General features: G+C 39.3%; 1 protein-coding gene across 1 annotated transcript; it reads right to left on the reverse strand.

Moving 5' to 3' along the window:
• Window positions 1–513: 513 nt before the first annotated feature.
• On the reverse strand, window positions 514–15253 carry LOC134790227 (bromodomain-containing protein 7-like). Its single transcript, XM_063761061.1, has 13 exons — window positions 15097–15253; window positions 14910–15013; window positions 14069–14179; window positions 13698–13904; window positions 11990–12190; window positions 10484–10507; window positions 8791–8938; window positions 8275–8418; window positions 7022–7162; window positions 6541–6674; window positions 5895–6079; window positions 1509–1693; window positions 514–793 (listed from the first exon to the last, which is right to left on the reverse strand). Exons 1-13 carry the CDS (start codon window positions 15122–15124, stop codon window positions 711–713), a joined length of 1695 nt encoding a protein of 564 aa, XP_063617131.1. The 5' UTR covers window positions 15125–15253; the 3' UTR covers window positions 514–710.
• Window positions 15254–17860: the final 2607 nt, after the last annotated feature.

A 17860-nucleotide genomic window follows, 5' to 3' on the forward strand; every position in this document is an offset into this window, starting at 1 on the left:
AAGACAAAAAAAATTTAATTATGGCACTAGAAACTTCATAACTCCCTAGGGAAAACGCTTTTTCTATAACTCCCGCTAAACCTGCGTGCAATTCCACATTTACTGAGCGAGTGTGATGAAAAGTATGTAATACTTATATTCTTATATACGATACAAGTGCGAAAATCGCAACGAGTGGCGAATTTTAAAAAGGACCGAAGGGAGTGTTTTAAATCGACACGAGTTGCGAATTACCTATTCGCATGTGTATCGTACGTTTTAGGGTACATATGGCCCTATAAATTTTCGACGTAGTTATGTAATGTGCAGGGTGTCTTAATGGATCACCAGAATCTATGTATTTACTGTAAAATAAATTAAACAAGTTTTTTCTTCTGTAGTTTATTTACTTATTAATAAGTCTTCAAAATTATAATCAAGGCGTATACGTTCTACCACCAGTTTGGCACTGACTTAAATGCTAGTGTGAACGTAACTTATTTTCTATGCATCTCGCTCGTACTGATATACATATTAGTGCGAGCGAGATGTACAGAAAGTAAATTACCTAGACGTTGGCGTATATGTCAGTGTTGATACGTGACTGAGTGACTCATGGTACTGGTAGAGATATCATCAGAGCTAGCGTCTTTTTTACTAGCAAAGTGGGTGTACCAGAGTATACGCTTCAACAAAATGGGTTCAGTCGCCATTTGTTTGTTTGAACGAGATTATTTGTCGTGAGAGGAGCGCGAGTCCGGGTCTGAGACGTGGTCATGTTCCATTTCGAAGTCGTCTACAGCCATTGGGGTATCTGCGAACAAGAAAACATTTATAATAACTTTTTGATTTTCAGTTTTTTTGAAGCATTTTGCATTACATGCCGCGTAGGATGGTATACCATTTGTCCAATTTCTTAGTCCAGTGTCATCGCGTCTCACTCTCTCATTAAGAAAAAATTGTGACGCAAATACACATTGGACCAATTCTTTCTGCTTGTATTGTGTGGTGATACGGACGCATGTTTCAGGCACTTACCTAAATGGTCTAGAGTAACGTCCATAGCCTTTCCTATTCGATGCAGCGGCGCCAGGGCGGCGGGCGGCACTCGGGTTGCTATCCCGCGCTACCAGCTGGCGGCCCGCTGCGCTAGTTCGCGTTCGTTACCCTCTCTACACAAGACAGGGACAGGTAGTTGTCTCTTTCACTCAGATAGTCCAATGTGACACCCATAGCCTTCCAGTGATGCAGGAGGACCCAGTGGGTACTCGAACTACTATCCTGCGTTCGTTGTAGTTTTATCACAGAATAAATAATAGTATTAGGTACAGAAGATTCACTCTCTAACAAAACGCGTCTGTTACGATCAGGACAGATATGGCCGCTGGGTGGCGACAGCGCCACGCGCGGCTTATGGCTAGCTACCAAAATTGGTGTGGAACGGATGTACTTTTAGCTACCTGTAGCAAAGCGACGAAATCGCGGAGTGAGCCGCCTGGTTTTTCTAAGGAAAGTTGGTAAGTATATACCTAAGTGGTCTAATGTGACCCCCATAGCCTTCCTTATCCTTGGCAGCGGCGCTAGCCCCTGGGGCGGCACGCGCGCCGCCATGGCGCGCAGCGCGGCCGCGGCGCCGCGCGCCAGCTCGCGCTCGCCCGCGCCCAAGCCCGAGCGCGCCAGCAGCGCCAGGTGCCACGGCGGGGTGCACGACAGTCTGCAAGGAAAATAAAAAAATAAAGTGCATTTTTCTACTCGTCGACTGTAATTCTTGAATTAAGATTTCGTATACCAAACTGCATTTGGGTACTTTTAATGTATGGGCTCCCGACTCAACTATAATATTCATTTCGATACAGTTTAGTCAACTGTAATGAAATTGACCAATCACAGCTCGCCGCGGTCAAGAGGACGAAACAAATCCATAGTTCAATTTTCTTTTTTAGGTTGTATTGTAGGAAGAATTGCTTCATAAGTCAGACACGCGCATGTGACACCCTTAATATAGGAACATCCATAGACTACGAAAACCGCTTAGCGTTACTTGTTAGTCTCCGTAGGCTATGGTGGAAACTGTTTAAAAATTGAATTTAGCAAGGAGGAAGTACCAGAGCCTCATGAGTTACGAGGTGTCGTTGACCAACCCGCCGTGGGGCGCGGGGCGCGGCGGCCGGGTCGCGTACGAGTAAGAAGGTATCGCGGATCTTAGCTGTATACTTTCGATTTGTTTACCTATATGATTCTACTAGTTTAATAGTACATTATTGTCGAGGCTCGGAAGTAGCTACTTGCAGGCTGAGGATTCGTATTAAACGGACGACCTTGGGAGTCCGTTTAATTGAATCCGAAGCCAGCAAGTAGCCTTCCAGCCGAGTCATATATAGTGCTTTTCTCAAAAATGGTGCGAGAAATATACATATTTTAGAAATATTTTACAGAAGCAACGTTCTTACGTATATATTTTCACAGAAAAAAGTAGAAACAATTGAAAAAATTAGCTTTGCCGCCTTTTTATTTTTTTAATAAAAAAATAGAAGTGCCGAAAATACGCCAACCTATTTGAGACAGCTAAATAGTCGCGGTACTAATCATCTGTTTGGCTGTTTAATGGGCCTGTGCCTTCATTTGATATGGCCATTTCAACTTTTAAAAAGTTTGGAACTCGACAAATAATGGAATTTGTATGCAACATTGCAGTCCCAAAATCGAGACTGCAATGTTTTTAACTTTTTAATTTTTGACTGACCATAAACAACGCGCTTCGCGACCTATTTTTTAGACGTCAAAGTCGACTTTGCCGTCCATTTTTGAGAAAAGTATTATTTTTGTTGACGCGTAGAAAAAGTATTGTATACAATAGTGATATAATCAAGCTTTTCAATCTCGTACCTTACTTAGCACGGTACTCGACTGAAAAGCTCTCCATTATAAATAAATAAATAAATAAAATAAAAATGTTATTTATTTAGGTATGAACCCATTACATTACAATAATAATTACATGCTAAATATTATTTATAAATTAAAGCTATAACTTAAAAAGTAGGTACTAATTAAATTAAATAGGTGCAGCGGAAATCTCGCTCACACAGTACGTAGCAAGTTGTGTATACTACATTTACAATGCTGTTCGTCGATTCGCTCACTCTCCCGACAAACGACCAGTGCCTTTTACGCATTATAGCGTAAAAGTCATCTACTCTGTTCTCAGCGAACATACCAGACGCACTACACCGCCACGGTAGATGTAACATTGCACGAAACGCGTTGTTGTACTGTACTCGGAGTCTGTTGAACGATCGTTTCGTGAAATGGTACCACAGCTGACTAGTGTAGAACGCCTGACAGTATGCCTTGAACAGAGTAATTTTGGCTTGGTCAGAACAGTGAGCAAACCGACGCGCCAACATGTTGCTTCTCATCGCTATGGCCCGCCGCTGTCTTTCGAGATCGTCATCGTCTTTTAGTCTGTCTGTCAAAACGTGTCCCAGATACTTAAAACTATTAACAATTTTTAATTCTGTCCCGTTTAGCCTAACGGGTGGAACGTTATCTGGGCCCTTATCATATTTAAAAACAATTAATTCTGATTTTTTTACATTATATTTTAGTCCATGAGTTGCAGCATAACGCTCACATATCGATACTAGTAATCTGAGCATAAGTAACCATAAGTCTCTATTGGTGTGCCATTAGCCGCGCACAGCTGGTAATCAGTCTTCGGTCGACGGTCGCGAAGGGCAGATCGTGGAAAAACACATAAGTCGCTTCCAGTGTCCACGAGGAACTGTACCTTCGATCTGCGGTCGGTGATGAAGAGGCGACCAGGTGCAATACGGCAATCGTTCGTCGCCATTATCGACTGCCCTGCCCGTTTCCCGCTGCGTAGTCACATGGTTTAATGCATTGCTTCGCTTGGCTTCCATACTTATGATGATACCAACATACTGGAAATCGTCTGTAGTTTGACATGGATCGGCTAGTAGACGAGCGGGTGGGGCTACGCTGGTCGCGTCTTCCGCGCGAACGGGACCGGGATCTTCCATCAACTCTCGTAGACAGAGCGCAGACTTGCATTGATAATTATATCACGATTGTATAAAATACTATTTTCACTTATTCCGCAATTACAATTATTTATTGGAGGTTGCGTATGTGTACTCCACTGGCACGTAGTAAACGTATTACGTTACATATATATGACGCTAACTTGAAATTGTTATGTTTTTGTACTGCTCTCTAATGTCAATCACTTGTATTAAATGTTTCATCACGAGAACTAGTGATTTTACTATCAACTCCATTTCTCTGCTTAAGTACAGTCGGCGTCAAAGATTTATTTACATTTTTCGCCTTGTTACAAAGGAGTAAGGTGCAAAAGTCTACACTGTCTAGTACCTAGCATAATTATTTTAGATTTAAGACTATTGCTGTGCTCTACCAGGGCCCACGTGAAACTTCCTTTTACTATGTAACACCAAATGTAACAACCATGGATGCAATAAATAAACTGAAAGTGTAAACATATCTTTGACATCGACGGTAACTAACTTAGTAACTAAGAGTAGGTTCTTTTAAACCGCACCGCGTGTCACAGTTGCAACCTAAAATGGTTACTAGGCAGTTTTATGGGCATAACAACACACTGTCGTCGGACGTCAGCTATTCAGCACCGTCAGAAAGTTTCCAAATGTGCGAAATTTAAACATGATTTTTTTTTTTAGAAAAATCTCATATATTTATATACTTAAGAATCAAAAATCTCCTGTAAAATTATCCTTAGCTTGCCAAGAAATTGCCGTAATCATGTTGCGAGGCAGCTAAACGCTCCTACAAGTCGTTTAACCTCTCGTGTGCCTTGATTATTTTTTTCTAATATTTTCCTCGTACATGCCGAGGGCTTAAGATGTGCACATCTATGCCCAACTCTGATTTGACATACATATGTATATAGATACTAATTAACAGTAATATTATCTCACCTATCTCTCTGCTCCTTCTCAAGTTTCTGCAGCACCTCGCACGTGTGCTTCAAGGCCGTGGCGATGCCGTAGTCATGTTGCGAGGCAGCTATGTCCTCTAAGAAGTCTACATCTATGCCCAGCTCTGATTTGATATATATACGAGTATAGATAGATGACAAATAAACAGTAATATTATCTTACCTATCTCTCTGCTCCTTCTCAAGTTTCTGCAGCACCTCGCACGTGTGCTTCAAGACCGTGGCGATGCCGTAGTCATGTTGCGAGGCAGCTATGTCCTCTAAGAAGTCTACATCTATGCCCAGCTCTGATTTGATATATATACGAGTATAGATAGATGACAAATAAACAGTAATATTATCTTACCTATCTCTCTGCTCCTTCTCAAGTTTCTGCAGCACCTCGCACGTGTGTTTCAAGGCCGTGGCGATGCCGTAGTCGTGTTGCGCGGCAGCTATGTCCTCTTCGACATCGTTCAAGAAATCCACATCTATACCCACCTCTGATTTGATATACATATGTATATAGATACTAATAACAAGTAATATTATCTTACCTATCTCTCTGCTCCTTCTCAAGTTTCTGCAGCACCTCGCACGTGTGTTTCAAGGCCGTGGCGATGCCGTAGTCGTGTAGCGAGACAGCTATATCCTCTTCGACTTCGTTCAAGAAATCCACATCTATACCCACCTCTGATTTGATATACATATGTGTATAGATACTAATAAACAGTAATATTATCTTACCTATCTCTCTGCTCCTTCTCAAGTTTCTGCAGCACCTCGCACGTGTGTTTCAAGGCCGTGGCGATGCCGTAGTCGTGTAGCGAGACAGCTATATCCTCTTCGACATCGTTCAAGAAATCCACATCTATACCCACCTCTGATTTGATATACATATGTATATAGATACTAATAACAAGTAATATTATCTTACCTATCTCTCTGCTCCTTCTCAAGTTTCTGCAGCACCTCGCACGTGTGTTTCAAGGCCGTGGCGATGCCGTAGTCGTGTTGCGAGGCAGCTATGTCCTCTTCGACATCGTTCAAGAAATCCACATCTATGCCCAGCTCTGAGAGCGTCTTTAGCTGTTCGACATCTACTTTCACGGATGATATATCCTAGAAAAAGAGAAAAAAAATATAGTTTGTGAGTAGGGATTTAATACTCTTTGAAGGGTTAATGAGGAAGACGACTGTCAAAATTACATAGCCAAGAGTTAAAATATAAATTTAATTTATTTAAGAACTTAACTCATTGACATTAAATTAATTTTACATTCAACGATAAAAAACATATCAGGCACACGATTTGAAACTAATGTGAGTATGAAATTTCTTGTGGTAGATGTCGGTGTGCGCCTCCCGAGGAGTAGTGTGAAAAACAGGTAAGTTTTTATATCTTCTCCTCCTTATACCTTCTTATCTTGAGGTGCTGTTCTTGTTCCTTCTTTTTGTCAGGAAACAGAACTTCTATATCGTAGAACAGGTTCCAAGGGGAGTCAGGGGCAAATGGAGCATTTCTTCATCACCCTGTCTTTGATACTAGAATTTAATATAGTTACATTAAGAATACTACATACCTTCTCCTCTTGGGATGACTGTTCTTGTTCCTTCTTTTTGTCAGGAAACAGCGCTTCCATATCGTAGAACAGGTTCCAAGGGGAGTCGGGGGCAAAGCGGAGCATCTCTTCATTCCCTTGCCCTGTTTCTGACGCTGAAAGTTAAAACAGTTTCAATAATTTCATGTCGGAACGAATATGTTCTGGATCAAAATATCTATAACACCGAATGAGGATAATAAAACGCAAATTAATAATCATCTTCCAAGTGCACTAATAAAGGTATTCTCTAAGATTTTGATAATCTGATTTAAATCTTTTAAAACATCCTCAATAACAATTTTTGACCACGAAAACGCAATAAAAACTAGTTTTTAATAAGGCTTCGAAAAACTAATTTTATGTGAAGAATATACGTTTTTGCTGGATCATAATTATGTAATGGGACTAATGGGAGTTATAGGAGATGTGTAACAGTAATTTCTGTATCAAAAATTCTTACGTAGGGTATGGTAGAGCAAGTGCGACTCCTCTTTAGTGAGAGTAGCGAAGGTGCCGTCGTAGGAGGGCGCGAAAGAGCTGAAGGGTCCATAGTTGAGTGGCTTCACTCCTTTTACTAGATTACGCCGATCCTCGCGTGGTGCTGGAAAAAACAGATACAGAATGTAAAAATAACCTACGTTGTGTACAAATAAAGTCATAACTAGTTACTACTATTACCTATTGTCGTAATTTCCTAGCCCTTCACGTGTAGGAGAAATGCAAAATACAAATATGCTTCTGCAATAATATACTATTTCCAACGACATTCATAATCGAATGCTATCTGCTTTCAAGTGTCAAATATCACGGCTGCAATTCTCTTCGACACTTCGTTAACAATCTACTATAGCAAACACCACACAGTGGAATGTTGAATGTCGAGTGTAGTCACCTACAGTGAGATAATATTTACCATACAGCGCGCCAGTGCCTTGCGTCAGCTTGCTGATATACTGTCCCAGTGTGATGGGTCTCTCGTCGGCGGGTGTGGACGGGTCTACTGTGTTCGTCACCAAATTGAGGGTAGTTTTGCCTTCGGTGTCCATGTCAGACCATATAAAAATGATATTTACCATACAGCGCACCAGTGCCTTGCGTCAGCTTGCTGATATACTGAGCCAGTGTGATGGGTCTCTCGTCGGCGGGTGTGGACGGGTCTATTGTGTTTGTCACCAAATTGGGGGTAGTTTTGCCTTCGGTGTCCATGTCAGACCATATAAAGATGATATTTACCATACAGTGCGCCAGTGCCTTGCGTAAGCTTGCCGATGTACTGTCCCAGTGTGATGGGTCTCTCGTCGGCGGGTGTGGACGGGTCCACTGTGTTCGTCACCAAATTGAGGTTAGTTTTGCCTTCGGTGTCCATGTCAGACCATATAAAAATGATATTTACCATACAGCGCACCAGTGCCTTGCGTCAGCTTGCTGATATACTGACCCAGTGTGATGGGTCTCTCGTCGGCGGGTGTGGACGGGTCTATTGTGTTTGTCACCAAATTGGGGGTAGTTTTGCCTTCGGTGTCCATGTCAGACCATATAAAGATGATATTTACCATACAGTGCGCCAGTGCCTTGCGTAAGCTTGCCGATGTACTGTCCCAGTGTGATGGGTCTCTCGTCGGCGGGTGTGGACGGGTCTACTGTGTTCGTCACCAAATTGAGGGTAGTTTTGCCTTCGGTGTCCATGTCAGACCATATAAAGATGATATTTACCATACAGTGCGCCAGTGCCTTGCGTAAGCTTGCCGATGTACTGTCCCAGTGTGATGGGTCTCTCGTCGGCGGGTGTGGACGGGTCCACTGTGTTTGTCACCAAATTGAGGGTAGTTTTGCCTTCGGCGTCCATGTTTGGGAATGCTGTGGATAAAATTTATATGAGTATCGATAAATGACAAATAAATGTGGTAAGACCTTCAATTATGTGTGATAGTCTATCTAGTAAAGTGTCTTAGTATGTGTAGTGTTTAGTGTCACAGTAAAATGTCATAGCTTAACACATTCAGGGCCAAGAACCCGACAGTCGGGTACACTGTACGAGCGTAACCCGTAGCACTTAGTGGCAATGAAGTGTTAAACGTGTTTTGAAAATAATATTAATTTAATCTTCTGGCAAAATAAACATTTTTGGGTCGTTGACACTCCTCAATCGAATAATATCCATAGATCAGATTTTGAAAATTTGTAATTATTTAAGGCTTATATTATACCATTCCTAGTATTTAGCCCTACCTTTCTTAGCGAGTCGCCTACGGTGCTGCTCCCTAGCGGCCTCCATCTGCAGTTTAACACTGTCTCCGTCTGGCCTCTCGGCCCCGTCGGACACCACTTCGGCCTCCGAGCCCCCTGATTTGATGGGGCTCGAGCGTTTCAGCACCTTCTGTTGATGAGACACGTTAGTGTATGGGATTGGAGGGGAAGCTAGGGCATGCTGTACGCGTAGGATCCGTTGTGGTCTTTTTATTTTAGTTTTAGACGAAACGGCGTGTGTTACTATAGGACTGTCGCAGAAACATCTGAGTAGTCTATTGTTTGGTGAATTCAAATCTAATAGGGAATATTACGCAAAACTCTGCGTAGAGGGCGTCACTAGCATAATCACAGGGCCTACCGCGAAACACGAAAATCGAAAGTTCGGTTTCTGCCTCTCTATTACTCTTGCCTATTCGATCGATAGAGTGGCAGGTAAAGAAATTTCGATTTTCGCGTTTCGCGGTAGGCCACCTGTAAACAAACCGCCTTGATGCATCAATGTCATAGTAAAAACTTGTCAAAAAACTGTTTAAGGCCTAGCATGTTTAAGTTACTATATGGTTTACCAAACAAATTAGTGCTGCACTGTGGCGGCAGAACATTGCAGTAATACTCCCTATTGTCATATGGTCAAGAAAATTCTTCTATCTGATGACCATTTTCTTGACCGGTCGAGTCACAAACATCTTCACAAGCCAACGTTTCAAAAATATATTTACACAACCTTATTGCCAGCGTCTTAGAGGTGTGTTAATATAATTTTGGAACGTTGGTTTGGGAACTGGGCACAGACAATCCTAGAAAATTATCAAATCTGATAATATTCAGCTCTAAATTCAGTGGCCCACCTTTCACGTTTTCCCATAAAACTTTTTGTAGGTACGTTATGATAAATTTACATATTTTAAATTGTTTTCTATAGGTTATCAGTGTTATCACAATATTCGTTACCGAAATACTGAGTAAAAATGGTGTCAAATAATCGTTAGATTGATAAAAACCACAATGAACCCAGCGTTCCCTAACACTTCACCATGCAATTTTAATGGCGCGTCACTTGCACACGATGAAGCCAAACAAAACTATATAACTATCACTTCTAGGCTTGTATAGTGTTCCATTCGCTCAAATATATAATATGTCTAAGGCCCACTTGCACCATCCCACTAACCCGGGGTTAAGCGGTTTAACCGTCAACCCAGTGTCAAATTTTACTGGTAACCATGGTAACTCCGGGTTTAACCGGCTAACCCCGGGTTAGTGGAATGGTGCAAGTGGGCCTAAAAGTCGTTAAATCGTATAAACCGTTAATTAATTTTGCAAAAAAAGCAGATCTATGTTCAAAATGGAATATGTGTCAAACTACTTATTTGTAACATTAGTATTTAAAATTTATATTATTAGAATGAATATGTAGATAATTAATACCATTTTTACTATGGGACCGATCCTGAAATAAAAAAAAAAACAGCGTAATTTTTTTTGCGATTTTGGGATTGGTACCGCAGTAAAAAGTGTTAAGTATTTTACCTACATATGCACCTTACAAAGCAGGTACCTATGGCTGAAAATGACACCCGGTATGTGTATTACACGCCCTGTATATTATATCTTTGAGCGTATGGAATGGGGCTAGTAAATAATATTCACTACTAAATGTGAAGACATTCACCTTTCGCCCGTACGTCCTAAGAGGCTGCGTGGCAAAAAGTTATCACGTAAAGGTCTTTTCAAATTGAAAAAAAAACCGGCCAAGTGCGAGTCGGACTCGCGTTTCAAGGGTTCCGTACATTAAGTCCGACTCACGCTTGACTGCACATTTCTAATAGGTTTTCCTGTCATCTATAAGTAAAGAACTATTTTGTGTATTTTATTCAACATTTTAGGGCCCAGTAGTTTCGGAGATAAATGGTCATTTTTTGGCTATTTTCTTACGTTACATTCATTTGTTTACGTTACATGTCCATCTTTGGGTCACTAATTTACATATGTGTACCAAATTTCAACTTAATTGGTCCAGTAGTTTTCGAAAATATTTTGTGATCGTGACAGACGGACAGACAGACAGACGCACAAGTGATCCTATAAGGGTTCCGTTTTTTTCCTTTTGAGGTACGGAACCCTAATAAGAGCATTTACAAATGTTTGCTATAAAATATAAGTAGGCTGATTGTACTTAAAAAAAATCTTATGTATTTGACAATAATAAAATATGAACGACATACGCAAACCTGAACATTTGGGATTATGATTAAAATTGGGTTAAAATTAACAAAAAATGGATACATTAATTTTAATTGTATAGGTAATCTAATCACAATCACTATTCTTGGATATTCCTTCTGATAATTTATTTATAAATTAATATTGGAGTAGGTAAATACTAAAAAGGCACAGTAATTTGTTTTAGAATAAATCTCTTCAAGTATTGTCATGTATATTTTTTTTTTTCAGGAAACAATCCAAACATTTTAATATTTTATGCACAATACTCCGATTTCATGTCAAGTCATTTTTTTTTTGTAAAATAAACAAATGGTTGAAATTGAATATAACTCACTGGTGCATTCGGTGTTTTAAAAACGGACGCCATGCCACTGACACTGATTCCTTTTGATTATTACTTTTACTTCACATTTTTAATATTTTGGCCGTTGCGTGGTCTAACAATTGAAAACTGACAAGTTGTTGGGTCATTTTCGAATGCTAAATGTTTGACAGCCGACAGTTGTCAACATTTTGTTTGCCTACCCACTGTTACGAAAAAAAGGAAATATCTTTTTTATGTTTAATGGTAGCCAACATTTTCAAATGATCTACTTCTTTGTTTTTATATAGCATTTCACTATTTAAATATTACTTAAATGTTATTTCAATGTTGGAACTTCTAAAATCAGCAAATGTGTAGATAAATACGAGTATATATCACGGAGTAATATCACGTTATACATCTACTCTTTCTTTATTTTTTAATTTCAGTAATATAGTTTTTAGAAAACTTTATGTCTACAGTCTGGCTAACTATCTCTAAAGGGGTAAATTTAAAAATTGTGGGCGCAGAATGAAAATTGTGATGGAACTTTTTAGTGACAGAAAATGTTAGCCATACTATACCACATATTTTATTAAAAAATCTGTACCAGTAATCATATGGCAAATCTTTTAACCAATCACTCACCACATCCATCTTCCCGATATCAAATCCCAGCTCCCTGATGGGTATCTCGTACATATACGTCAGTAGGTCTCCCATGGGCCTCAGCTTCTGTGGAGTGAGCTGTTTGAGGCCGGTGTGGAGGAGCCTCCGGGCGGCTTTGTGGTAGACAGTGCCTGCTTTGTTGTATTTCATGGCGTTGTTGCACATTAGTTTGAAATCGCTCTGCGGAAGGTATTATTATAAAAGCCTTATATTGAACTTCAATGTAAATAAAAAAGTAATGTAACCAACAACAAATCACAATATTGGCGATCACAATAGATCAGGGATGGTCACAGTGATACATAGGCTGTGGAGCCTTATATAGCCCCTAACAAGAAGAAGAAAACCAACAAAAAATGATGTGATTACATACAGGTTGTTTTCATCATATCATATCATCATATTTATTTATTGCAACCATGGTGTTTCTATAGATATTACAATGTCTGGGTAGTTCCACATGGACCCTGTGAGGGCATAGCAATATTACATGCTTAGGATCTAATCTTAAATCTATGTGTATAATATGAAAGTAAGTCAAGTTTTTATATGAAAGTCAAATTGAACCAGTTAATTGTCAGTATGTGTATTCAATACAAATAGGCAACGAATTAATTATTCAGTGATGTCAAGTTAATGAGTATAAAAATAATGAGAATGTAGATTTAATGCAGTAAAAGTGGATTAATATTTAAATGCAATATATCAACAAATTGATTCAATTTAACCTAGTAAGGTTTGTAAGTATACAGATAATGTTCGAATTTAAAATTAGTGCACAAAATTAGTGGTGTTGCTAAAGAGACTGGTCAGTAAAAAAATCTTCTAAATTGTAGTAGCATTTGTCAATCAAATAAGTTTTAAGTCTAGTCAAAAAGGTTTTGTTACATTTTTCTGCTTTTATACTGTCATCTATTCTGTTGTACACTTTTATGGCCATGGCGTACGGGCTTGAGCTGTATAATTTTAATTTAGAGCCTGTTATTTCTACCAGGTTATTTTTAAATCGGAATTCATATCGTCGCGGCTGATCTTCGATACAGGTAAATAGGTTTGAGTTTTCTCTAACAATATATAACGTTTTTATAGTCACCTGCAATAATTTACAGGGTAAATATATAGGTCACACTGAGCAACATTTACTATTGGACCAACCAAGAAATTGCAAAAGAAAAATTGACTCTCCCATACATTTTCGGTGGCTGATGTTGATATTTTGTATGGGATAGTTAATTTTTAGGGTTCCGTACCCAAAGGGTAAAACGGGACCCTATTACTAAGACTCCGCTGTCCGTCCGTCCGTCCGTCTGTCTGTCACCAGGCTGTATCTCATGAGCCGTGATAGACACTTGAAATTTTCACAGATGATGTATTTCTGTTGCCGCTATAACAACAAATACTAAAAACAGAATAAAATAAAGATTTAAGTGGGGCTCCCGCTCCCATACAACAAACGTGATTTTTGACCGAAGTTAAGCAACGTCGGGCGGGGTCAGTACTTGGATGGGTGACCGTTTTTATAGATAATGGTACGGAACCCTTCGTTTGCGAGTCCGACTTGCACTTGGCCGGTTTTTTTAGTTATTTATTTTTTGATTATGCTCAGGCTTATCTATCAGAACTACTTTTTTTCTATGTTTATATAGTTGGCATTGGCAATGCTTGCAATATAAAATAAGGTACTTACAATAAAACAATTGAGTGACTTATACTCATTATCATCTATCTTCTGCTTGATAGTGGAGAAGTCCATAGGCCGTCGGATAATGTCAGAGTAGCCGGGAGCGAAGTTGTCGTTCACCGGCCATGCGAAGAACTGGTGAGGATCCCGCTTCTCCAGGTTACGAAGTAGCTGCTCTAAGAGGCGAGAGAGGGGTCGACGCTTCTGTGAAGCCTGGGAAAGTTAAATTTGTGAAATTAACAGATTAACAATGTGCAGATTTAGCGTGGTCCTGCCAGATGTTTTCAATCAACAGAACAAGTGTCCTTAATTTAGAATATTATATTGTTGCAAAATTTGACCACCCTACAGAGTATGTTGTGACGCATCTAATTTACCTTAAGTACACAAGTACGGGGCTCCCTAGAGTTGGGTCCGGGACTCAGTCTGCGATGCACCTTCTTAGCCAGGCCTTCATCGTCAGTCTCATCATCGTCCGAGAGCTTGATCTAAAGCAGACAGTTCCAGATTGAGATTATTCATTAAAATAAGAGAAGTATCATTAATTTATTAATTTATTTTGTGTATTAAAAATTTATATTATGTTTAAAACAGTACAGATAAACAATTAATTCGTATTTATAATGCTATTCACACATGTATGCAATAAAACAACTGTCCTTTTAACCTTTTGAATGCTAGACGGCGAAGGAATATTCGCGCTCCAGAGGCCAGACGATCGCGATTATTTAAGCGAAATTGAACTTAACAGAGTCCCGCGTAAGTCCCTATTGCATTGGCAAAGCTGACGGCTGTAGCCGTTGCTGGCTTCCTTGGCAATATTTTCCGATGACGGCCACGGCCGTCTGTGGCTGTCAAAAGGTTAGTTTGTAAGGCCTTTATGGGAACTCAGCCACAAATTCACTGTAAGAACTGACAATTCATAAAAAAAAACTGAACTAACCCCAACATGCTTCCCTATAGCATCATTTCTAGATTCTAGATTAAATTAAAGCCCAGGGATTCAGTAAGTAAGATTTTACACACTTATATGACATACCAGACCTAGGGAATCCGTGCACAGGTGCACACTGAAGGAGGCAGTTAACCTGAAGACTGCTAGGTTTCGTGTAGGAGCTGGGGTGGTTAGAGTAGCGCTACCTTGTTTCACGCAAAATAGGCTCAATGGATGTCGATTTGCGGAAAATGCCCAGCAAAACTAATTATTAATCAACATACCATATCAATCTCACGACGCCTTCTCTTTTTCTTCTTAGGTTTCTCATCCATTTCCTTATGGTCGTCTGTGGAATGATCCACATCACTCATATCCATTACTTCTTCTGTGAAACACACAAAATTTTACTTATAACTTGTTGATTTTACATTTTCTTAACGGTGCAACATAGGTTATGATTGAACTTACTACAACTCAATTTATCCATGTCATCCATAGTTAACACTTAATCTTAAAGATAGAATACACACAAATTAATACTTAGAAGTAATCACACCGAATCCAGTTCGATTAATTATCAATAAAAACTATAAAGTACAAAATATACATTAGGTTTAGCCTAATATTTTATTTATTTTTATCAAGATTGTTCTCAATTACATGAAATGTGACGTCTAATAAAAGTCTTTTGAAAGTCGTTTTCCATTGGATCTTATAGATTCACATGCAATCCTTTTCTGAAATAGGCCAATGAGAGACCAGATATCCCCCGTTCAGCAATCGCTGTGCATTGAAAACATAACTAGCCACGCTTAACGTTTCTATCTACGCAGATTCTATAACGCGGTTATCACACTGATGCGTACCCGCAACCAATATGAAGATCTTATTCCCACAAAATAAATATGAAACCGACGGTTACAAGTGTTTTCATTTTATGAAGTGAAAAAGAGATATTGAAGACTTTTATCGAGATACCGGACCGTTTATTGATCTAATGGTCTAGTAACTTTCAGGTCCAGCTAGCACGTCTTGCAGCATCGCGCGACGTCCTACATAATTATATCATGCATGCATCAAAATCTTTAAGGTGCCTGATGGATTTGAAGACACGAACATCATAGAAGAAATTGTAATTTTGGTAAGTTGTTAAACTTACGGTATATTAGCTCAATAGAAGTTTTTTGGTCAGTTAAGTACCCATTGAAAAAGCTTCACATAATATAAATTAGTAGGTAATCATCATCCCAAGCGCTATTATTTTGTACCAACGCCACAAACAAGCCATAACAGTATTTATTCTGCACGTTTGAGTTAACACGCTCTAAATGTACTACACTGCAAAACAATATAAAACCATGTGGTGGCGCTTAATTTCGCTTTTTAGGGTTCCGTACCTAAAGGGTAAAACGGGACCCTATTACTAAGACTTCGCTGTCCGTCCGTCCGTCCGTCCGTCCGTCCGTCCGTCCGTCCGTCCGTCCGTCCGTCCGTCCGTCTGTCACCAGGCTGTATCTCACGAACCGTGATAGCTAGACAGTTGAAATTTTCACAGATGATGTATTTCTGTTGCCGCTATAACAACAAATACTAAAAACAGAATAAAATAAAGATTTAAATGGGGCTCCCATACAACAAACGTGATTTTTGACCAAAGTTAAGCAACGTCGGGAGTGGTCAGTACTTGGATGGGTGACCGTTTTTTTTTTGCTTTTTTTTTCGTTTTTTTTTTTTGCATTATGGTACGGAACCCTTCGTGCGCGAGTCCGACTCGCACTTGCCCGGTTTTTTGTACCACTGCCGAGCTCACTTGGCAATTGGCACGGAATTCATTTACATATAAATGCTATGTTTGCTAGATACTGATCACTGATCAGATCTACGATTATTGTTAGAGCTACAATAAGATGACGTTAACTGGTGCATGATAGCTGTCCAATTTCTTGGTCCAATGTGTATTTGCGTCTCACATTTTGCTTAATGAGAGAGTGAGACGCAATGCACATTGAAGCAATAATATGGACAGGTGGAATACCACCCTGTGTGGAGAGGTGAGTAAATAGGAAGGAACCTCCTTAGATAATTTTCAGAAATGTTCAAGTTCAAAATCAAGCTGTACGGATATGATCTCGATATGATGGTCGTTCTTGTCTACGTGACAGCATGATAAAACGATGTCCTACACTTTATATCCTGCGATGTTAAAAAGTGTGTTATTTTACTTTATCACGTGGATAAAGATGGATAAAGCCATCCATTAATACGCCGGCAGGAGGGGTTTTATAACGGCACGTATTTAACCGATCAACTAATTAATCGAATTTGGGTAGTTTAAAAAAATAGAAATGGCTACTAAAACTAGTGGCTCTGTGAGCTGTAGACCTCGCGAGCAGAGCTTTAAATAACATGGTGCTAAGAGCTTTAAATATAGTAAATTAAAAAAAAAAAAACAATAGGAAATTTATGTGTAAAAAAATACAAAAAGTTATAATATCCCAGCATACAATTACTGGGGATCGAACCCAGACCCTCTGTGCAAACAGAAAAAGCGAACGTTTACAAACTGAGCCAAATAGTTCTTAGATGGATCGACGAAATTTAGCTACTCCTTCTCAAATTAAAATTAGTTAAAATTAAATATCTCAATACCTCCGAAACCAGCGAAATAAATTTTCTGAATTGTTGGCCATTTAATCTATAAACATATCTCAAAAAGAAAACACTCGTATGGTACCGATACCACTATTTGTTTAGGCGCGAGCTATCACGACTCCGCCATTTTAAAAAAATTCAAAAAACCGGACGGACAAAAAAAAATTATTTAGACATAGAATCCAGTCACAAAATTTCACGAGATTCGGTTAAGAATTGCGACCTGTAGAGGAGAACATCCGGACATACAAAAGCAAAATGCTCCAGTCGAAACGTAGACCTTCGCTACGCTCCGGTCAATTAATAGTTTGGCAACTAAAACGGAGCCTTAAAATATATCAATATGAGTTGTATTTTAATGCCGTTACAGCTTTTGATTATTTTTAGGCAGGTATCAAGTATTTATTTGGCAACTGAATTAATATATTGGAGACCATTTATGAAGCACAATTTAAAAAGAAAACGGCTATCTATATAAATTAAAAAATGAAGTTATTTTAAAATATTTTGTTTGGTCATTACACGGTCAACCTAACACGCTCCTCCTCGCTTCGCTCGTCGTCGCACCTATCTGTTGACT

Source organism: Cydia splendana, chromosome 4 (assembly GCF_910591565.1).
Source record: "Cydia splendana chromosome 4, ilCydSple1.2, whole genome shotgun sequence".
NCBI classification, from domain to species: Eukaryota; Metazoa; Arthropoda; class Insecta; order Lepidoptera; family Tortricidae; genus Cydia; species Cydia splendana.